Genomic DNA, 24,619 nt, shown 5'->3' with positions numbered 1-24,619 from the left:
AAACGGTGATTTATTAAGAGCTTGAGAACTTAAAAAAAAAAAAACGCATAAAATTTGCAAAATCTCATCAATTCTTTATTTGAAACGTAAGATTGGTTCATGACATTTACTTTTTGAAGATAATTTCATTTAAATGTTGACCGCGGCTGCGTCTTAGGTGGTCCATTCGGAAAGTCCAATTTTAGGTAACTTTTTCGAGCATTTTGGCCGGAATAGCCCGAATTTCTTCGGAAATGTTGTCTTCCAAGCTGGAATAGTTGCTGGCTTATTTGTGTAGACTTTAGACTTGACGTAGCCCCACAAAAAATAGTCTAAAGGCGTCAAATCGCATGATCTTGGTGGCCAACTTACCGGTCCATTCCTTGAGATGAATTGTTCTCCGAAGTTTTCCCTCAAAATGGCCATAGAATCGCGAGCTGTGTGGCATGTAGCGCCATCTTGTTGAAACCACATGTCAACCAAGTTCAGTTCTTCCATTTTTGGCAACAAAAAGTTTGTTAGCATTGAACGATAGCGATCGCTATTCACCGTAACGTTGCGTCCAACAGCATCTTTGAAAAAAATACGGTCCAATGATTCCACCAGCGTACAAACCACACCAAACAGTGCATTTTTCGGGATGCATGGGCAGTTCTTGAACGGCTTCTGGTTGCTCTTCACTCCAAATGCGGCAATTTTGCTTATTTACGTAGCCATTCAACCAGAAATGAGCCTCATCGCTGAACAAAATTTGTCGATAAAAAAGCGGATTTTCTGCCAACTTTTCTAGGGCCCATTCACTGAAAATTCGACGTTGTGGCAGATCGTTCGGCTTCAGTTCTTGCACGAGCTGTATTTTATACGGTTTTACACCATGATCTTTGCGTAAAATCTTCCATGTGGTCGAATAACACAAACCCAATTGCTGCGAACGGCGACGAATCGACATTTCACGGTCTTCAGCAACACTCTCAGAAACAGACGCAATATTCTCTTCTGTACGCACTGTACGTATTCGTGTGGTTGGTTTAATGTCCAATAAAGTAAACTGAGTGCGAAACTTGGTCACAATCGCATTAATTGTTTGCTCACTTGGTCGATTATGTAGACCATAAATCGGACGTAAAGCGCGAAACACATTTCGAACCGAACACTGATTTTGGTAATAAAATTCAATGATTTGCAAGCGTTGCTCGTTAGTAAGTCTATTCATGATGAAATGTCAAAGCATACTGAGCATCTTTCTCTTTGACACCATGTCTGAAATCCCGCGTGATCTGTCAAATACTAATGCATGAAAATCCTAACCTCAAAAAAATCACCCTTTATTATATACCGATTTATTCCAGAAAATATGTGTCAAGACAAGGTGTAATAGTCATCTTCTGATGAGCCCCACCATTACATCAGGGCGAAACGCATATAAAAGCACTTATGCTGGTTTATTTTTATTTTTATTTTTATTTTCATTTCATGATCTTAAAAATAAAAATTTTATTTTCATGATTTTAAATCATATTTATCCTAAATTTCTAGTTTTTGAAAAGATATTTGAATCGATAAACAATTTTTACCAGCGCTGAGTAATGTTTTTTTTAGAATTTTATTTTTTATAAAAAAAATTGTCAATTCGATTTTTCTCAAAATGTTATCAAATGTCAAAAATATAATTCCTCGTTGCACAAAATTGTTTTGGCTATAAAATCATATTTTAGTCGTAAAATTTTGGAGGTGACAATTTGTTTTGATTTATATCTCTGCAATATCACGTTACAATATGTTATATAAAATTTAATTCAAGTCTCTAGGGATTTGGTTCGTAAGATATTTAGGGTTAACCAAAATTTTCACCATTTTTTTTTAATTCCTATGGTAAAAAAACCACCCTTTGTAACTTAATAGTTTTTTGTCATTCCAAAATTAATCGAAAAGGGGGAAGACAGAATACAACTAGATTTCAGATATTTATATTTCAACTTTCTTGTATAATAAATATTTCATTTAAAAATCAAAATTATTTGTACTTTAATTTTGAAAAAAATTTAGTTTCGAAAGTTATATTTGATTCTTTTTTCATTGTAATAAAACTAAATGCACAAGAATGGCAAATAAACAACTAGAAATTTTGTGTAAGCGTTTCTATTTGTTTCAACACGACCCCATGTAATTAAAATAATATATTAAGGATTGTTATTTCAATTACCTTTCACTTACGTTATTCAAGATGTTTTTAAGATAAGAAACTTTTATTGTAACAAAAAACATTTTTATCATAGAATTTCTGTATTGAACATTTCATTTTAACATTGTTGAATGTCAATTCTATATAAAACAATGTAATTTTAACATGAATCTTCTTGTGTTGTCTTTTATACCTTGCGTATTGTTAAATCATTGATATTATTGTACACAATGACATGCTTCAATATTTAATCAAAATGAAACACCGTTGAATCGTAATGAAAACATTTAAAAAAGAACAGATCGAGTATTCTAAAAATCGACAATTCTTTCTTTTGATTTTACATTGCATTATTTTTCTGTGTGTAAGGGTTTAAGAAATATCGGAAAATAAAAAACGAAAAAAGCTTGTTCCTATTCATGTGACATGAAGTGTAAATTTAAAGAATTTAAGGCTAGAGGCGTCAACGGTCCCTACTTCTTTGAAAATGATGCTAGCTACGCCATCACCATCAAGGAAAATAGCTATAGATCAATGATCACCAACTTTGTGTATCGGATATTTGATGATAATTATACCGAATGGTGTTAACAGCTTTAGTGGTTTTATGTCTTCTATTCTTTTTCTTTCTGGGCTTTCTTTAGTCGCAGTTCTATGTGAATAAACCGCAAACCACCGCGTTTTGAAGGACACAGAACATCAAAGTCAGCCAAACTTTAAACGCTATGCCTTAAAGATTTAATGCAAAGTTAAAAAACTTGCAACTAAATCGCAAACCAACCTTTTCTTCATACTTTTCCCTTAAACTTCAAACCAACAAATTAAATGTCACGATATTATTTATTGTATTTGATTTACACAAACATTTACCTAACCTATTCTGGAATACATATGTACAAATTTAATCCAAAAACGTGCCACTGATGTTTATGGTTATTATAATAACACACTCGTACCCTATTTGTTTTTTTGACACATAAAAATGAAAAAGCTTTACAACTTTCCTATACCATATCACATACCTACTCTTCTCGTACAGTATATTTCTTTTTTATGGTAATAAACATAGAAGAAAATATCCTTTTTGTACATATTCCGCAGCATATAGATGAATAATATTATAGAAACAAATAAAATATACAATGTTGACATGCTTGTTTGCTGAATTTATTTAAGATATCAACTACACACACTATACACGATTATGATGATTATATGTTGTATGTAAATATCCAAAGAAGAATATCCTTTGGAGTATTCAAATACCAATGGAATGGACTTTAATTCTGAATGTTTGAATGTTTTATTTTATTTTACAACCTCTGCCAAAGAGAATTTTCCTGAAGGAGATATTTGGAATAATTGATAATAAACAATATTTGAAAGGGAATATGTATTTGATTTAAATCGAATTGAAATTAAATAAAATGCACGACTGGGTCGGACGAACTTGCTCCTTTATGCAAAGCACCTATATGAGATTTTAAATCATATCTATAAAACAAGTAAGTCTTTAAAGATATAAATGCCATTTGATTTGTCGAAAAACAGCGCGATTCATTCCAAGACACAACTCATCTTAGGACAACTCATCCCGAATATAAAAAGTACTTGTAAGCATAATTAACGAAAACAATTGTTTGTGTCTTCAACTAGTTCGTTCAAAGTATTTGCCTTTGGAAAGCTTTATTTTAATTTCATATTAGAAAAACCAGGATAGAAGAAAAATTATCTGAAGATAAGAGAGAGACAGAACATGTGTGTTTAAATTGTAATGCGATGGCTTACTGGTTGTGTAGTTCGGAAGGTGTCTAAACCAAATAAGGAATAGTTTATGGCTTTCTTCCAAGTTTGAAATCAGACAGACAGACAGGACACACCGGATGAAATCGTGGGACCTACTTTTTTCAACTTCTCTAACATCATAAGATAAGATGCCATATAGTTCCTATATGTCGCAAGTAAAAAATATTAATTACTTAAAACTATTAAAACAAAACATCTACAAAAACTTGTGAAATCCTTGAATGGTTAAATAGAACTCTGTGCTTAGAGGCGTTGTTCAAAATTGAAAGGGTCGTTAACAATTCTATGCCAAAATTCTTAAAGTTAGATTGATGCTTCCGTAAACAGAGTAGACAGTTTCTATTCATATTGCGAGACTGTTTACAATTTTTTGACAAAAAATTTTGTTTAATTTTAACTTTGCAACGTATTTTTCAAAATCATGAAAGTATAAAATTCATGGTTATGCTCCAAACCTCATTTAGACTTAATTAAAGACCCATAGCTAACTATAATGACTAATTTTCATAAACTAAAATAAATTAAATTGTATCTAGAAAAGAAAGATTTGTACTTTGCAAAATCATTATACAATTTATTGTTAAGAGATATTTTGAGGTTTAACTTAAACTTAAAAACCCCATTTTTGATTGTTTTAAGCATTTTGAAAGATGAGATATATAAGGTAGACAAATTTTAAGGTAAGATTTGAATGCAATCACGTTAAAAACATTGTTTATTTTTTAATTTTGATGATGAATTCTCAATACTATGGATGAAAGCATTTATTACAACACTCAACAACTATTTGACTTGGCCAAGATCTCGAGTTTATTCACACTGGTACTTGATCGAGCTCCAATATATGATATACTTGAGATTCGGATCACCTTTCTGATAAAAAAGGGTTCTCTTTTGAGGTATAGAACTTTGAAATCGAATGAAACAAAGATTAATTTTTTAAATTCACATGAAATTTACTTTATTCTAAAGATAATCTTCTGGAATTATATTTTAAATATGATTTCTTTCATATGTCTTCCACGGCTACTTCGACGTAGTCTAATCTTGAGGTTTTAATTTCCGATGACTGTCTTTAACATTGGTGGCCTAAAAGAATCGACTATCGATTCTCGTTTCGAATATTGTCCTCAAAGATGTCAATTGTTTTTGGTCTTATCAGCGTAGAATAGATTATTCACATGTCGCCACAGAAAATTGTCAAACGCTATTTAATCGCATTATCTTGGAAGCCAATTCAAGGGATCGTGTCTGTAACGTGAAACTTTGGGCATCAAACATTTTGTACCGTCTTGTTTAGAACACAGCTCCCTTATATCATGGTCTATAATCATCAACAGAGTTCAATCTTGACTGTAACGTTCTAGCCAGAACTATCATCATCCAGTCAACCAAAAGTGAGCTTCAACGCTAAATAAAATTCACACGATAAGTATTTTCAAAACGGTGATTTAAAAAATAAATTTGGACAGTTTAAAAGGGTTGTTTAGGAGCAAGGTATATTGAAATGCCAAACTAATCTAAACACAAATCAGTGACAACATTGAAGCTATTTAAAAAAATTTAGATAAATCAAAAGTTTTATACCTTTTAAACAAAAAAAAACACCTGTTATAATAACATTAAAGCAAAAGAATGATGTGAATTTCTTAATCAATTCACATCATGGATTCATTTTTATTTCAATACTTTTCATTCTTATTTAAATTCTATTCGTAACGCTTTTGTTGCCAAATTAGGAGTTCCTCAGGGCAGTCATTTAGGACCACTACTCTTTATCTTAGCTATCAATGATGTTCCCCCTTGTGTATGCCTTAGATAAACAACTTTTAAACGATCATTTACTTATCCAAGTAAATATCAACAGTTTTTGTTTTAAGTTCAAAAGAATCGACTTAACCTTAACTCGATTAAATGTCAGACAATGAAATCCTCTAAGAAACTAAATCTTAGATTGATGATTTATAAAATTTCAAAACATTCTTTGTAGTGTGTTCTGTTCATGGATCGTAAAATAAAGCTTGTTTTAAGCATTTGTTCTGATCAAATCAAATGGGGTGGCGCAACAGTCCGTTGTGAACCAGGGCCTAGTGACTTACAACTCTCAACCATTCTTGTGTGCGAGTACTGTTGTCAGGAATGGAAGGGACCTACAATTTTAGGCCGAATCCGAACGGCTAGTTTGAGAAAGCACTTTTTCATGACAAGAATTACTCTTGAAGGATTTGGCAATTCCTCGCAAGACGCAGTACCCGCGAAAATTATTTTTTTTTTAAATTAAGGTGGCACAGGCAGGGATTGAACCCAAGACCCCTTACATGACAGTCCAACGCACTAACCATCATGCCACGGATATTACTTTTGTTCTGATAGTGTTACAAAAAATCTCTTCAAGAATGTAGATTAAAGTTAAAGAACTGTCAAGCCATTTCTTTTTAAGCTAAAATAAATTATTTCCTCTTGGGAAATTCTACAAAACCTTGATTCCTTCATGTAATTCTTTGCTAATATATTTTTAAAAAGTTCAAAACTATACTTAAATGTGGTTAAATTGACCATTTAGGGAAAATAGAAAACTCAACAAAATTCCTCTACCTACTATCACCCAGATAATGACAAAAGTTCACAGAAATGATTTTTTTATAAAGTTTTTTTAAAAAACAAAATCACTTTATTCAAATCGAAGATGAATCCTCCTCTTCCATGTGATGTGTGTGGGTGTTTTTTTGTCTGGTTCGAAAAAATAACCATTTTAGAGGGCATTTTAAATGAAGTACCAAACGATATTACCCCCAAAACAAAAAAGCTAAAAACCTTCCCGCTGTGATGTGATGAACTGCGATATACTCGTATATTTTTTCAGCTCTTTCAATTTTGCAAACGATTTCTTCTGGCGATATCTCTCCGTTTCCCCCAAAAATTTGAATAAATAAACAAATTTGTGGAGAGAAACAATAATGTTACGTTACGTTGGTTTGGTTGGTTGGTTGGTTGGTTGGAACAATGATGGCCATATCAATATGTATGAGGCGAACCATATGGTAATAGTAGTGAACAACAAGGATATTTTTGTGGAATAAGGATGTTCTGTTTTATGTGCTGGGATAATCTTATCGTAAAATAGAATTCAAATTCAAATCATCGAGGGAAAATTGTTTTTCTCGTTGTTTTTGTTATCCTTTTTTATGCTTTCAGACAATGTTGATAGGTGAAGTTTAGGATAGTGAGAGGGAATATTTTATACAAACGTTACTTCCAATCAAAAGAAATTGATGAGATATCATGAATTGGTTTGATTTTGTTATACCCAAGGTAATTTTAACTCAAGGTGATTTTGGCAAATACAAGGTATTTTAATTTAAAAAAAAAAAAATTATATTTGATGATTTTTTGTGTAAAAAAGTAGTTTTCAAGTGCTGATCATAAAAAAGGAGCATTTTATGATAGAACAATATGTTTGTAAATAAATACACTTTGGTGGAAATATTTCAAAAATTAAAAGCCTAATTAAACCATGATCATAACAGAACATTATGACTTTTAACTCACTCCTTTTACAAAATAGTTAACTTCTAATTGGTTTTTCGACGTTATGGAGATTTTGACAGATTCGGTTAGATTCAAAATACTATTGGTTCAAAATATAAATACAAAAACAATGCGAAATTTTGTATTAACAGCATTTTTTACAGAATTTTTAAATCTGCATAGTTTGAAGATTAATTTTGAAAACAATTTTTTGACAAGAGCAGAGCAATTTTATGTTTAAGAAGCTTATAACCTCAAATAATTGAAGTTTTATTTAATGATTTTTGTTTGTATTGTTGTTACCATTCAGTTTCCTGTCGAGGCTCAAAGCTGATCAGCTACCAAATAATACACAACAAGATCTTCTATTAACGAAGACTTTTTCCCACCCCAGGTCTTAGTACAAGTGAAATTTTTTAAAATATGAATACAAAATTTTTGAAGATTGGATTCTTTGATGAATAAAATGATAGAAATCAATTAATAGGTCATTCAAAAGGCGTTGATAATTCGTGATAAAGGATTAAAAACTTCGGTTGAATACTGTTGATAAGCTAGTTAAGAAATGTCCTAAATCCGGTAAAGCAGCAGTTGATAAGTCGGTTAGTAGCTGTCTTAAGATGAAGAACAGGCGTTCACAAACCGGTTAAAGGTCAATATAGAAATTTGATTAAGAGCCAGTGGTAAGGTACTCAATATTATTTCATACTTTTTTGGAATCTGTGTAGTTTTTCGATAAGTGTTTAAGTTATGAATAGCTTACTTTTTAGGGACCTGTCAAATTTAAAGCTTTAATTTTTAACATTTGATAAGTCAAAATTACGTTATTATTTAAAATTTAGTAACGCATTAAGATAATTAAAATTCACCATAACAAAAAGTTTTCTGGTCATATTATTTCTTGAAGAACTGATCACTACTCTGACCTTCAAGGCTTTCGAATTCAAAACACCTTTTTCACATGGGTATTGTTAATAAGTTATATGCCAATGCTCTGTAATAGGTTCAAGACTTTAAAAATTGAACTCTCTAATGTGTAAATTGGCCATCAAAACTTTGATGAAAAAAGATATGGCGCTATTATCAGTGACATAATATTTTATGTATTCCAATGTCATATTTTAAAACCAATATTAAACCTCTTACTATGAAAACTTATTTTAAACAATCAGGTGAAAACTAGAGCATTGAGTAAACCAAACAAAAGAGATGATGTATGAATTTGAAGTACATAAATATAAAATTTAATAAAGTTTAAATATAGTAAGGATCTTGAATAATTGTCTACTTTTGTGAGACCCTGAAATCGGACGAGAATTTTCCAGCGAAATCCAACCCAAACTTCATCACAAATAGTTACAACTATACAACGCAACGTTTCCTTCTAACTCAAACAAAATTAGTTTGAAGGTAAAAATTTTATCTAGAATTTTGACCCTAAAATATTGGAGCAAAATTCTAAAAGATTATTAAAATGTTAAAGCTTTTTAATAAGTAATATAATTAAGTCATTAAAATACAAAGTCAATTTTTACTTACATTTTAAACCCGCGATATGATTTTGATTTTTTACAAAAAGAGTAAAAGCCATTTTTATGACTTTGACTTGAAAAAAAATCTCTTTAAAGACAATTCTAAAATGGAAATCAATTTTTAAATACAGTGAATCATTTGAATGAAGTCAAATTGACTTTGAATCAATTGAATTTTAAAATTGACTTCAAGTCATTATTTAAAGTTATTTTGAGAGTCAAAAGACTTCAAAAAGTAGTCAAAGTCATGATTTTTCTAAAAGGTTTTTGTTTTTAAAACTCTGTCATTTAGGTTTGTTTGTTTTCTTTTTATGCACCGTATTTCTTTAAGCGGCTTCAGAGGCATCGTTGTTATTGAAAGTGTGGTGTACAAGAACGAGAGTTCACAGATTCAACGCCTCATGTATAACACCCAATAAATAGATACATATTTAATAATAAAAACAAGCATGGTATATTTTATCCATGAAATAACAATTGTATTTAGTTTTAAGTTCACTAGTTATATTTAAAATTACTTTATTTTATATTTTCAATTCAATAGTAAAGTTTATTAAGTGTTCCTCACTCTGTCGTTCTTCACTATGCTCTGCGAGCAAAATTCAATTTTAAGCAGTGTTGCCATAGCTGCAAACGGTAGTGAACAATACATAATAATACATATCGGTAAGGTAGTATTTTACTACAAAAGGTATAAAATATTTCACTACCTATCAAAGGCTTATAACAAATTGCTTGATAAGTTCTTACGTAAGGTTATTAATATGTTCCTTTTTCCATTCTAAATGTCAGTTTAAAATAAAATATTAATTCAATACTTTGTCAATGCCTTTGCCCCACTTCTCAATTGATATATGTACACATTTAACCTCACTTTTACAACGATCTTCCTACTCCTACTGCTTTCACTACTTGTATACATTATAAACACTTTATCCATTTTAATTCACAATAAAGAACTATCTTGCCGCTTCCACTTAACCAATTTCATGATTCCGCAATTTAATTCAATTAAGTTTTTGCCACATTTCACTTCATGCATTGTTAACTTTAATTCATATTGTACTCGTACTTTCAATGTAATATTTAAGATATACTCTGTCTGTACTCACTCATGGCTCTGATAGGTCTGGTTCCTGGTTCTGGTTCTGGTGATGGGTTATGGTTCTGGGGAAACATTTCGACACGTTTGTAACGCACGTTCAGCCATTCAGCCATTTCAATTTATAGTCAGATTTTTGCACTTTAGCCACATAGAGATTCAGATCATCAACATCATCCGACTTATTATTATTTTTTTTTTAACTATATAGAGGCCTCCCTCCCCACCACAACATCATCTATCTCAATTTCCATTACTCGGCAACAAAGTTTTGTTGATTACATTTTGGCCATTTAATATTTTTATTGGCTGGAAAAACAAAATGAACATTTTATGGATCGTAAATTTTGTGATTGAAATTAAAAGAAAAATGAATTCATTTTTGTTTGTGTTAACGTGGATTTTTTTAAATATTTTTTTTTGTTGTTTTGTTTTGGTTTATTTTTATGGAGAGTTTCCTATTTTTAACAATCGACTAACGACGGAGCGGCGCGTGAAATAAAAATTGAATGGCATAATAATTTTGTGTCGTATAGTAGTTCGCTCGTTAGGAAGTGTCCTTGGGAGTGTTCGATGTTAAAAACGGAAGGATGTTGATGGACCATGCACGATGCACTCACAGCGAAGGATGCAATTAGTTATTTTTACTGTATCAATATATGTATGCATGGAGTTGGTGCCAATATTGGTGTTTTGTGTAAAAAGTTTTTAAAAGGGTTTCACTGCAACAACATATCGACAAGAGAAAAATATAAATTCTAAAGTTAGTATTTTTGAGTTAGGCATAAATTAAAAATAATAACGATGATGTCGTTCTGGGTGGTGAAACGTGACAACTTAAAGATTTTCATACATTTTTCAAAAGCCTTTAACAAATGCATAACACTATAATTTTGTAAGGGTTTCTTCGAGTAATTTTTCATGTTTAAAATGAAGAATTCAAATGTTTACAATAAATTTCCTAAAAAATGAAACTCGGAACTTCCAGCTGCCAAATATTATATAACTTCCGATATGAAATTATTGTAATGGCCTCCAGTTGTAAAAATGAAAATAATGACATTTCACTAACGCACGGATGTACGACTTTACATTCGGAACATCATTTTTCGACGGCCATATTTCGATTTTAAGGGGTTTCCAAGGGACTTAACAGGTCTGAGGACCTAAGGTGGTGAATATTTCGTTTTGTTCTCAAATAAAAACTTCAATATAAACAGAGGAGCTTAAGGAAATTCCACCGCATAGAATCCGGGCACACAAAATAACCCCGATTTTGAAAAAAAAATCGCGACAAGATATTTGCCATGACTATCTACTAATCTTTTTATTACTTAATTTTGTACGAAAAAGTATTTAAATTTTGAGAACTCCTTTGAGGTAGCCTCCTCCATAATAAAAAAGGTATGATGAATAATTTTGAATAGTTTGGTCAACTATTTTTGGCCATTTTCCCATATTAACAATATAGTTTCGGACAATACATTTTATATAACAACAACAAAATTCTTCAATCTTAATTTTTGTTCGAATTTTGTTCAACACACAACAAAATACAAATCCCAAAAAAACTGTAAGTTACCCAAACACAATTAACCCAACAAAACCTTCATCCCACCAAAGAAATTAAAAGTTTACTACATCTCTTTAACCAGTCTTACTTTAGCCGAAATCTCTAAAGAACTGAATGATTTTCGAAATAAACTTTTCTTGTACACTTTTTCGAAGGTTGAATTTAAACGGCAAGTCTACCCAATCACAGTTTGTAAATAAAATAAACGAATTAGAGCTGTGAAAATTCAGTACGAAACTTCGTTCTTGTTGATTCTCATTAAATGGTGTCACTTTTACTATAGAAAACAAAATCCAAGGACGCATGGTAGTGCTCACACCATATCCACTATTCATTATTATTTCAAATCAAAATCAAAATGTTAGCTACACTCAGAATATTTCAAAATATGCTTGTATCAAAATAAACATATTATCAACATACAATTAACTTTGAGCTCATGAAGGAACAACAAGAATAGTTGAATAAAATCATGAATCGGTGTTTATTTAGTATTAAAACGATTCTTGATTTTGTGATTCGAGCTATCATTCCTAACCCGATAAACAGACAGAATTATATTAAAAAAGGGGTGAAATGCGACCCATTGATATCCTCTAAAAATGTTGAGGACAAGCGACTATTCAGCATTGGGTGGTCAATTCAATCTACCGGCTCAGGCCACAATCAGCCAACACCTTAATGTTAACGATGTGCCAAAAAATAGCGACTGTTTGTGAAAGTGTGCAGAAAATACGAATTTATAACTTCTGCGTCGCTCACAAGAGCTTGGCTTTTCACAGGCCACAACATGTCAAATTTTGCGTCATGATTTGGGCTTACAGGCAAACGCAATCTAACTGATTCAAGAATTGAAACCAAGTGCCACGAAGTGTCGTGTGGTTGCTTGGATTTTGGAGCAGTTGGAAGTAAATCGAAATTTTGATCGAAAAACCACCTTCAGCAATCTGGCTGATTTTTGGATGAATGGGTACGTGAATAAGCTTAATTGCTGGATTTTTGACTAAACCAATCCACTCGTGATTCACGACTTGCCAATAGATTCAAATAAAGTTTCTGTTTGAGGTTTATTTTGAGCTGTATTAGTCATCGGTGAGTAATCTTAGAAAATGATATTGGGCCAATGGAAATCGCTATAGGTCGATGAGTTGGATGATATGGACACCAACACATCACAGCTTAATGGTTTGATGGGGTAATTTCGACACTACGTTTATTGGTCACCAAAATCTTTTGATTTGACCCTTTTTGGAGTTTTTCTTGTATAGTTTTCTTAAGTTGCAGGTCCATGCAAATAATTCAACGCGACCTTCAAACGCAGCATAACCATGCCATTGGATTAATTCTGTCTGATTAATGCCCTAAAATCATCGAAAACTGGACCTTTCGAATGAACGCAACCAGCAAAATCAGGGAAGCCATTTAAAGCATGTTATATTTCACACATAATTTCATTGATATGGCTTTCAATTAAAGATAAAACTTAATTGATATTGCGTACACAACTTGTAGTATTCAATTTTAAAACCCACCTGCCTTTAATGGAGAACACTTTACAATTTTTGTATCTTAGGTTGTCCCGTGAAAGACGATCCATTCTGAATATGTTGATAGGGCATATAATGACCTTATGAAATTTGGTAACTTGCTTTTCCCGAATTATAGTGGTTTTTGATTAACAGCCATTTAAATCAAATTATTCAATACATCTACATAATGTCGCTTTTTGATTCGTCCTTTCCACAAATGATTCGAGAAATGTTAACATTTTGTGTTATTTTTTCAAATTTCAATTCAAAATAAAGAAAAAACATTCAATCAAGTATCGTTTCCTCAGAAAATCTAAAAATCTATTAAAATCCCAATAAATATTTATTTGGGATCATTTTACATAAATGTCCATTTTGCTCGTTTACACCTTTATATAGACAAAGTCATTATTTTTTATTTTAATATTCTTGGAAATTATAGAATTAAAAATAAAATTCTATAACTCTGTTAAATTGCTTCATTTATTTTTTATAATAAAATTTTATCTCTTCGCAACACTCCCTAAAATCATTACCATCATTATATTTTCATTGACCTAGTTTCCCTCAACTGCAAAAAAATAAAAAAAATTAAGTAAAAATAAAAAAGAGGAAACAAAAACAATTAAAAATAATAGTAAAACTTTATTCACTAATATTTTTTGTTTTTATTATATAAATTGGATTCTGCATAAAATCTAGGTATATCTATAAATGGTGGAATTTCTTTAATAAAATCACATCATCAAACCATTAAAACAAAGCACAAGTTTCGTCTCTATTTATTGTTATTGCAGCACCGTTCCCGTATCGTCCTTTGAATATCAAAATCCTTGAAATTTGATACGTACCTAAGTTTTTGGATACAATGAACTACTCGTTTTTATTTTTATCAGATGGGTGCTCATTAGAAATGAAAGTGAATTCCTTATCTTAGTGCAAACATCGTTTGCTGACTCTGTTTTTCTACAAAATAAAATAAAAAATAGAAAATAGGCAGAAGTGCGATCTTTTGTATAAGAGACACCTTTATTTCAACGTAGATACATAGTAGGTATGAAGATATATTCACATCTTATAGGTTAAACAAAAGAAAACACATTTCACTGGAAGGCATCTTAAGTCGTATTCAAAACCTTTCGACGCTCCATCCACCGCGAGACGTGCTCTAATCCCCCTATCGTCATCATTAACGATATCTTTGGCCCCACTTAATACGCGTTAGATAGGAAAGCAGCAACCCTCTATCTATCTTTCTATCTACTTGTATGTGTATAGGTACATTCTACATCTTCTAGCTACCACATTGACTTCTTACTCTTAACAACAGTAATGAGGGTGCGCATATTAAAGGCACCCCTCGGCAATTTCAGAGCCGTATTTCAATTTGAAAGAATGGCCAACGGTATCCTGCGAGTAAAGGCTGCTTAGGCATGAGGTATAAGGAATTCCACCAGAATATATACTACAATTCAAATTATAGTTGAAGGTTGTTTGTTCAGAATGAAGATGAAGATGAAACCTGGTATATTTAGTTCTTCGTCCTTTCTGGTTTTGGCTTTAGATACATATTTTTGTTTTATTAAAAAACAAAAAGGAAAACAAAAATATCCTAAATGAAGACGAAAATAGAAGAGAGAAATAAGAAATCTGTTGATCCTGGAGGGTAGTTATAGTTGATATAGTTGGTGTATATTATGTAGTTATACATTTCCAGAGTTATACTATAAGACCGGTTAACTTGCGGGCTGAAACGTGAGTAGAATATCTTTTTACTAAATAATAAGGAGGTATGTTGTGTTGAGTTCAAAACTATGAACGTAATACCAAAACCAGCAAAAACAACTCGAATGAGGTGAAAATTTGGGCTATTTTTATGTAGGTACCTATCCTGCTGCTGTTTTTGGAATGTATCTTAGCAAGCTACTTTAGCTGTGCTGTATAGCCGATGAGCTATAAAGGCGTAGAAAAATGAAAGCAAGAAAATGAGGTCGTTAAAATTTTATAAATGATTATGGGCGTGAATAGTAGTAGTAGAACATAGGCATCAAAATGTTTTGTATTACTTGTACATTCTTATATCTACCTATACCTTTTTCTAGTTGCAAAAATGACTTCTTGTTTTCCTAAGGTTTTCAATTCCAAGTTAAGTTAAGGCAATAGTATGGGAGGTTGTGTTGCTACTTTAAGATGGTTAAGTTTGCAAGGAACATGAGACAAAACATATCTGGAAAGATACAGATTTAGTATCAAGTTGACAGGAAAATAAACTGTCAAATTGAAAAACAGATAAACTGCCAGATTTACAGACAGATAAACTGTCAAATTGACAGGAAAATAAACTTTCGAATTGACAAAAAGATAAACTGATAGATTGACAGAAAAATAGAAGTTCAGATAATCAGATAGATAGATAGAAGCAGACAGATAGTTAGATAAACATACAGATATGCAGACAGAGACAGACAGATATACAGGCACATCGATTATGTGATGTGTAGTGCGTAGAGGATTGTCAAGTCAGAGGTTTCGAATTCTAGATTAAATCTCCTAAATTTTGTCTTACAGATCCCACCTTTATTCTAAGAATTGACAAATTCTGCAACATTAATATTGTCATACAAAAATCTTCTCACACCAGCTGTTTGGGTTTAGCTTCAAAACTGTAAGTCACCTACATTTCGCCATCGCACACAGTCGCATTAGGTTCTAGTTTTCAACAAGCCTTTGAAAGCAAGTAGTAAAAAACGGAAACAAAAATGTATGTCAGATAAAATATGTTACATAGCTTCAGGATGTCTCCATCTTCATTCATCATTCCAGATATCATTGTTCTATATGTCAACCTTAAGCTATTCCATATTCGTTCGCCGTATCTTCTTTACGGACCCAAAAAACAAACTCATCCAGATTGAAGATGATGGAAGCCATATAACCCTTTCGAGTTCATTATCCAAAGCCTTAATTAAGTGAAATATTACACCATTTATAAAGCTTAATATTCACGTACTCATTCTGTCACGCGTCATACAGTCACAATCATAAACCCCCACCGTTCGTTGTCGTTGTCATTGTCCTTGTCGTCTTCTCACTGTTAACAACGTCACCTTCTTATTTTTCAATGTCCCTGCTTGCCTCGTAGCAGGATCTAGATGGTCCTCCGGTTATATGACGAAATGATGATGGTGCGATTTTCATTCTTCGAGGATGAGACAGCCATCTTACATCTTATTATAGCCATCAGGAGAGGAAGAAGGCGTGAAAGGAGATAATACAATACACATTCTCTATGGAAATTACAAAATGAAAGCACTTTGTTTTCTTTTTTTCTAAGGGAAATGACAATGAAGCTTCATACCAGAGGAATATGTAGAACATCGTCAACTACTACAATTTTTTTTAACTGTTAGGTAAATTTTTGTTGGCATTAACAATTTCCTTTTTATGCATTCAGTTCTTTTATATTTTTGTCCATGTCCAGTGAGGAAAATTATTATAATGATATGCAAAATTGAGACAGTGTACATGAAAACCAGAATTCAGCAGAAATTAAATAGGAAGGAATAAATGATGTAGCTTCATGAAAGATTGCAGAATGAACACAAACAAAAATTAAGAATTTGCAAGACTTTCAAAAAAAAGAGAAGATGATATTAACTTTTAATGAAAGTCTACAGGATTTATATTACACAAAGGTAGTTTTTTGTCCTTCAAATTTTGTGGAATATTTAAATTTTCCAAAAAAAATGTAGTGGTAAAATGTTGAAAAGGAATTACGATTTAATTTGGCTAACATTTCAGAACAATATTTTTGCTTTTGAAAATTGTCAACAACATAAGTATGAAAATTATTTTTACAATTTTAAACAACGAAGCAATATCTTAATAATATCAAACGTGGACTCATACAATTATAAAGAAATGGATACAATTTCAAAAAATTCTGTAAATCAAAAACCCAATATCCCGTAAATATAAAACCCTAGTGAAACAAAATCCATAAAATCCAATCTCCTGAATATTAATCAATTTTTAACTTATCATTGAAAGTAATTGTAATAAGTAATCATTGTCAAATTGGAAATTGTATTATATTTCGATGTTTCAAATTCCCTAGAATCTAAATTATTGCTATGAAAGTAATGTCTGGGCTTGCATTTGTACGTTCATAATACTTTTTTAGTTGGCGATATCTCAAAAATTAGGAGAAATATGGACTTCAAATAAATGGTAATGTACAGAAAATAACATCAAAGAAGGACTTTCAACGAAATTGGGTGCACGGTTTTTTTTTTACTATAACACACACTGAAATACAAAAGAAATTGAATTCAATATCTCTCTTTTTCTCATAATACCATAATAGAAAACCATTTCTTATCATATTATCATTTCAGAAGTTAACTTTAGTTATAGTTAGATTTAAGTTAGCAACGATACTTTCCATATGGCAAAATAAATTTGATTTCAATTTCAGTTTTTTCCCGAAATTTTTAGTTGAAACATTTTCTGAAAGTTTTTATTTCTTAGAAAAAAAATAACACTTGGATTTCTCTATCAACATTTTTTTACGTCAACAACAAAATTTTGAATAGAATAACATTTGAAGTCAATACCTCTATTTATTTTCGAGATATTCGAAACGAACATCAGGTTTTTACGAATTTTGCAGCCTGCTTATTTTTATGATAAAAGTAAACATATTTTTTTAGTTTACTAATTTTAAAAACAATCTAATATATAAAATGTTCCTGTCACAGTGTTAGTGGCCATACTCCTCCGAAACGGTTTAACCAATTTCAATGAAATTTGGCACATACGTTCGGTAGGCCTGAGAATAGGTTTTTATCTACTTTTTATATTCCTTAGTGTTATGGTATAATTGCATCAACATCGTACACCGCGCAACGATCTAACGAGAATATTCAACAATAGTCATTTCGGTATGCATTCACCAAATCGAAATGCATCTGATTTAATAGACACTGAATTGAATCGTGAACTACAATACAATACTGTAGAAATGGCATCGACTGTTGCTCCCAATTTCCCACTAGTGAATGCAGAAAAAAGAACTATTGATGACCACATCATGCTCACAGTTTCGACAAGACAAGCCGGATTCTTTTATTTGGATGCACCAAGTGGAACTGGCAAAACATTCCTTATTTCGCTAATTCTTAAATACAATTAAATAATGGTACCTCACATCTTCTGGGATTGCGGCAACTTTATTGGATGGAGGCCCCGTAGTGTTGAAAAAGTACAGCTGAAAGTAAAAATGCGTATTGAATTGCTTCCAGATTTATTCGCTGAAACGTTCTCAAAACAAATTTTAAATATAGGCGAGGGAAAAGTTACTACCGATGAAACTGGATGCATTAAATTATCGGTCGTTTTCCGCACTATTATTGATTCGCAAGATGCTCTCATTGACCAGTTATTTCCCGATGCACACAGATAAAATGAAAATCATAAGTGGCTAGCAGAAAGATCAATTTCAGCAGCAAAAGATGTGTACGTCGGGTCAGCTGTTTCGATTTTTTTTTTAAATTTAACCAGATTTTAAAAACGATATTCTTCACATTATGATAAAAAAGTAACATCGTTTTTTTGTTCGTAAAATTCTCGAGATAACAAATATTTCTTTTTATGTTAATTGATGGAATAAACTAATTGGGTAAGAATGTTATTGTTTTTTCCTGATTTTTGAAAAAATATTTATTTTAAAACATTTTAAACATAAGAAATTAATAAAAGAAAATATTCTTACGATTTTCGTAAAAAGACTTTGATAAACTAACTAAATTTAAAAGTTCGTGCGATCCACTTAATTTTTATTCAATTTTCTAACTGCCCAAATTCGGTAATGATTTTCTGATCCTCTTGGGCTTTCTTTTTATATTAGAAGGAAGTATAGGGGAAGTGAAAAATAGAGGGGTTTTAAAGATTAAAATATATTTAATTTTAAACATCTTGAAATATTTATTAATAAACTAGCTGACCCGGCATATTTCATACTGCCTCAATCGATAAATAAAAGACCTAAGCTTTTGTATAAATTAATTTCAAAACAAACAAAACTTATTCAATAAATAAGCATTTTTTTAATGAAGCATGAAGTTTTATTATTGCTTACTTTAAAAAAAAAAACAGAGTTTTCCTGAAATACTGGCTATTTATAAGGTTTAAATTTTTATTTACAGACACACACTGTTATGATACAGTTTGTTAATCAATTTAAACCTTTCTCATAAACTTTATTTTTTGTTTTGTGGTCCGTAAATAAACAAAGAAGACGGTTTTCCGTCGAGCTAACACGCGACGTTTAATTGTCCATGTGCGAAACAGGGAAACTTCAAGTTGATTTTGCAAAATTCTAAAGACTGTCCTTGCGATTTATTTATTGTCAACGCAAAGGCAAGACGTACTCGAAATTGTAAGCGTTTAAAATCAAATGGTAAACCCGTTGAAATCAACGGTATTTGCGGGATCAAGACATCATCTCCTTTGTATTTAAATTGTATGATTGTTGCCTCAATGACGTTATTCATCAGCTCTTTCACAGCCAGTTTTGTTCCATTGCATAGTCGAGGTTAATTAATGTTACGCAGCATGATGACAACTGCTCCTACTTTTAACTGCAAATATTGAAGTGATAATCCAGACAATTCCAGTGAATTTAAAATCTCCGTGGGATAGTTGACTACGTCATCCTGGTTCATAACGGTGTCGACTGTTTTGAAGGAAACCAACTGTCCTTTAAGAAAATTCTGAATGGTCGCGTTAAGATCATCGACATCTTTATTTGCGCTGCTAATATTGCTCGTTCATCCAGTTATTAAACTTTTGCGCTTTATCAGGGAAAAAACGCTGAATAAGATCCTCTTTTGAATCTGTGATGTGACAGAAATCTGTGGGTAATGTGATGAATCCGGTCGAGGTGTCCATTGCAACTTTATTATTGCCAATATCTAAGAACTGCTTCTTAAACACATTTGCAGTTTCATCATGTTGCAAAAATACTAGAATTTTAGTTGTTAATTGGAGTGTCCTTACGTACTGCTACATAATTCGACAGTTTATCGGGGAATAACTGGAAGAGTCTGACGAAAATCACCTGACAACAGAATCATGGCCAAATATTTTGGTTGTCACAAAGATCGTTCAATGTTCTATCCAGCGCCACCAGTGATCACTTATGAGCCATTGTGCATTCATCCCAAACAATTAATTTGCATACCTGTAGAATCTTGGCCATGGCACTATTTTTGGCGATGTTGTACATTGGTGTTTCGTTGATTTGCATGATTAATGGTAATTTCAAGGCAGAATGCGCAGTTCGTCCGCCCTCCAGCAGAATCGCATCTATTCCAGATGAAGCCAACACTAGAGCAACATCATTTTGCAATCTAATCCTCGCCAAAAGCAATGACATTAAGAACGTTTTTCCGGTTCCTCCGGGAGCATCAAGGAAACATTAGATCCTCCAAAGCGCACGCGAACACTATTTTCATAGATGTGATTGAATTTAAACTTTATGCAGCGGTAATAAATTACAAATTGGCTCTTTGACGTTAGGAACAGACCTTAATTGCTTAGACAACAGTGAGTGGTTATAATTTAATATCAACTTTATTGAATAGCAATTAAGTTCAAATTGACTCTAGAAAACGTTTGTATGGAAAATAGAAAGGGCTGTTTTTAGGGGTTTCCGGAAATTATTCGATTTTTTCTCGCCTTTTCAAGACTAAGATAAGATAAATCCGTTCAGCAGTTCTCGAGTTTTAGTGATACTAACGAACAGCAATTAAATTTGATGTATATTATAAATAGAAGATAGATTTATGTAAGACTTTATAATTTGGAGACTCAGATTCAATTCAAGCAGTTGGCATTATTTCACCTAGATCAGCAGTTCATCAATTATACGAGTATATTAAATATGAAATTAAAACTGTTTATAAGTTTTGAACCTACAAACTGAAATTCTATTTTTTCTGTAAACTTAAAAAATACACTAAACCAATCCATCTGCACTTCTCAGTGAACATCTCCGAAAAAATCATTTTTTTTTCTCTCTTGATGGTTTCTAAACAACTTCTCCCTTATTGTCGAATTGACAATAATTCATTATATTTTGGCATTAAAATGTCCCCTTTTAATTTATTACCTTTCTGCTTGTTTATAAAACTAATTAAAATATATATGTACCTAAACTAAAAAGATATCGAAGTCCATGTACTGTACAATCTAATTTATTGAAATTTAACAATCTCCTTTTTGAATAAATCGGTATCATTAAGTCTTTCAAGACATTATTTAATGCCTCTACACTTTATACCAAATCATCTAAAAAATCTATATAAAAACCCACCCTCCAACATTATTGGTCTTAGTCATCATCGTCACCCTTAAAGAATCCACGAATTTTCAAGAAATTCAAAATAAATTTCATGAAATTTGTAAATAATATCTTTTGGTATTCATTGTGTCATTGTGATACTTCGTTATCTTTATTTTCATGATTATAAAGCTCATTTAATATCACTACAAAATATTTATTCACTAAGTTCCAGAGTCAGCAGGAGTTGGAGTTGGTGGCGACTGTCCTTGCTGAATGAAGGAGTGCTATCAATTTAGTCTCAAATGAATACCAATTAATTGTTTGGAAGACATAACAAAATTGATTTGAATGCTCAAATGTATCTAGATACTTGTACTCGTGCTGTAAGACAAAGATATGCAGAGAAGACGTGCCTATTTTATCAGCAGTGTCACCGTCATTGTTTGTTGGTATAGAAAAATGAGGGATGAGGGTGGACAAGTTGATGAGAAAAGCGTGAACAAAGAGCTTTAACATTGTTTTTGTGAATTCTTGAATTTATTGTCGATGGTTGGTTTACCTTGATTCTTCTTCGTATTTCACCGAATTGAATGAAAGCGAAATAGAAAATTAATAGGAAAATCAGAGGAAAGCACTTTCACTCGTTTTATTTATTAGACTACTTTTCATGTTAAAATTAACAATTTCATACCCTTTATACAAACCACAGAAAAGTGGTATTTAGTCAAAGGAATTAAAACACAAATTTTAAATCAAGAAATTTAAGTTTGACTTTAAATTTAAAATGTATGGTTTTCATTTCAGATTCCGAATTAGAAGAATTCGAAACGCCAGCACGATATCGTCCGGATTCACTAAGTGCCCTCAGTCGTGCCACACGTTTTACTGAAGACGAAATCAAACGAATTTATCGGGGATTTAAGGCTGAGTGTCCGACAGGCGTTGTCAAAGAGGATACCTTCAAAGTAATCTATGCGACATTCTTTCCTCAGGGAGGTTCGTGCGGTACAGTATAAATATTTTTGTTAACATTTTTCTAATCGGACATAGTGTACTAATAATTGTTGGTATTTCTTTTTCTTCTTCTTCTTCTTGTTTTTTTCTTTTATATCCTTTTCCCATATACTTTTTATTTATCTCCTTATTATAATATTTTTTTGTTTTGTTTAAAATACGTCCTTCCTATATTTTTATGAATTAATTGAACGATGATGTGATATGCCAACCTGACCGGCCATCTATTTTTAATGTGGAACTATAAACCTTTACTGCCTTATATGAACGTAATAAATACACAATTTACGGTGTAAACGATAAATATAAATGTTTTACGGTATTGCACTGCCTTTAATTTTGATTTTTCTTTATTAACTATTTTTTATTTACAGATTTAATTATTAATAATTTATTAAGCTTTATGGTTTACATATGTTTTTATGTTAGTAAAATTAAACAACAAAATGTTTTTGTCTATTAAACGCTTTTACTTTGAAATTAAATCTTTGAATCCATGTTTTGGGGAGAAAAGTTTAATATTCGTATCTTAAAATATCTCAGGTCTGATTTTGCACTAGTAGACTTTACAATAATTTGTTTAGTCAGACGTCTTTTTTTAGACTATTTAAACAATCTTGTTATTCGAAATGTTGGTCACATTTAGCTATTTGTAAGGACTTAAATTATCTTTCAATACTAACCATTAAAATCTATCGAGCTTAAACTGACTAAAATTACCAAAACACCAATTATCCACGTCAAGAGACTTCTTTTAATATTTCAAATAAAAATAAGAATCTACCAATAGTAAATTGTTTCCTTAAAAAATATATAACTTTTTTCTTTATTACTCTGAGAGGAAAGGTTTTGGGACTTTTTTTATAATAAGCGTACACTCAAGGGGATAATACGACCCTTATTATGTAAAGACACAGTGTGAGCACTAGGAAAGGGAGAGAGGGGTTGAAAGGAGGTGTCGGTGCACATTGGTTTCGAAGTCCTGAATATTGCAATGGCTAGGAAAGACAGAGTGTAGCAAGACGTTCCACATTCGCATAGTACGGCTAAAGAACGAATCTCTGTACTTGACAGTATTGATGAGCATTCCTAGAATTACGGTTGAACTATTTATGGGGAGGAATTCAGCTGGCGTTAAAACGGTAAAAGAGGGTGAGACAAGAATATTTTCGGCGATGTTCAAGCGAAGTAAATAATCCTATGATGGTATTATCACCAATCAATCTATATGCTCTACGTTAAATACTGTCTAAGAGGCTTAAGTTGGCTGCAGGAGCACCAGCCTAGATATGGGAGTTATACTCAAGCTTTGGACGTATATAAGTCTTGTAGATAACAGTTAGATCAGAAGGAAATCTTCTTACATCGCCTAAGAAAACCCAAACATCTTGCGACATCGCGAATGTGATAGTTCAACAAAAGGTGGTTAGTGATACCTTTATGGAAGTGCCATCTATGTATAATGACAATGGGGCCTTACAATTGCACTAACTAAACGATGAATGTTTATTAAAAATGTGTTCAAGATAAACAATTTTTCAGGAAATTTATTAGATTTATTATGTGATAGCCTTGTTTCAACCAATCTCCCTCCTTTTCATCATCAAAATCCGCCTTACCCCCAATAACTGGCTTAACAAGTGGCTCCATGTATTCCGATTGCGAACCGAAGATATTCAGTTGTGCATCCAAGGGCTTCGGTCGTCGTAGTCTACGCCTATGTTAATATCGGCTCATTCTATTGACCCAAGGAATTTTAAGGAACGCGAATGCACTACGCCTTGTTTACTTGCTTCTTTTGATGATGTCGATATCATCTGCGAAGGCCAGTATCTGGTTGGATCTCTCCCTTTCCACATTTGGTGATCTCATACACGAAAAATTTAAGTAGGCTAAAGTACATTGGTCAAATAGTTAGGACAACCATTTTAAATAGATTGTATGGTAAAATCCATTCTCGTCCAGTGTAAAAGCTTTAGTTGTATTGACAAGCTTTCTATAACTACTAAAAGACACGGTGTCTGTGC

General features: G+C 31.9%; 1 protein-coding gene across 1 annotated transcript in view; it reads left to right on the top strand.

The window, feature by feature from the left end:
- LOC129948377 (uncharacterized) overlaps positions 1-24,619 on the top strand; it is a 282,556-nt gene that overhangs the window by 206,377 nt on the left and 51,560 nt on the right. The window contains 1 exon segment of the mRNA XM_056059352.1: positions 22,383-22,574. Coding sequence (XP_055915327.1) covers positions 22,383-22,574 — 192 coding nt within the window.

Source organism: Eupeodes corollae, chromosome 2, assembly GCF_945859685.1.
Source record: "Eupeodes corollae chromosome 2, idEupCoro1.1, whole genome shotgun sequence".
Taxonomy (NCBI): Eukaryota; Metazoa; Arthropoda; class Insecta; order Diptera; family Syrphidae; genus Eupeodes; species Eupeodes corollae.
This window is presented reverse-complemented; position numbering and strand designations above follow the sequence as displayed.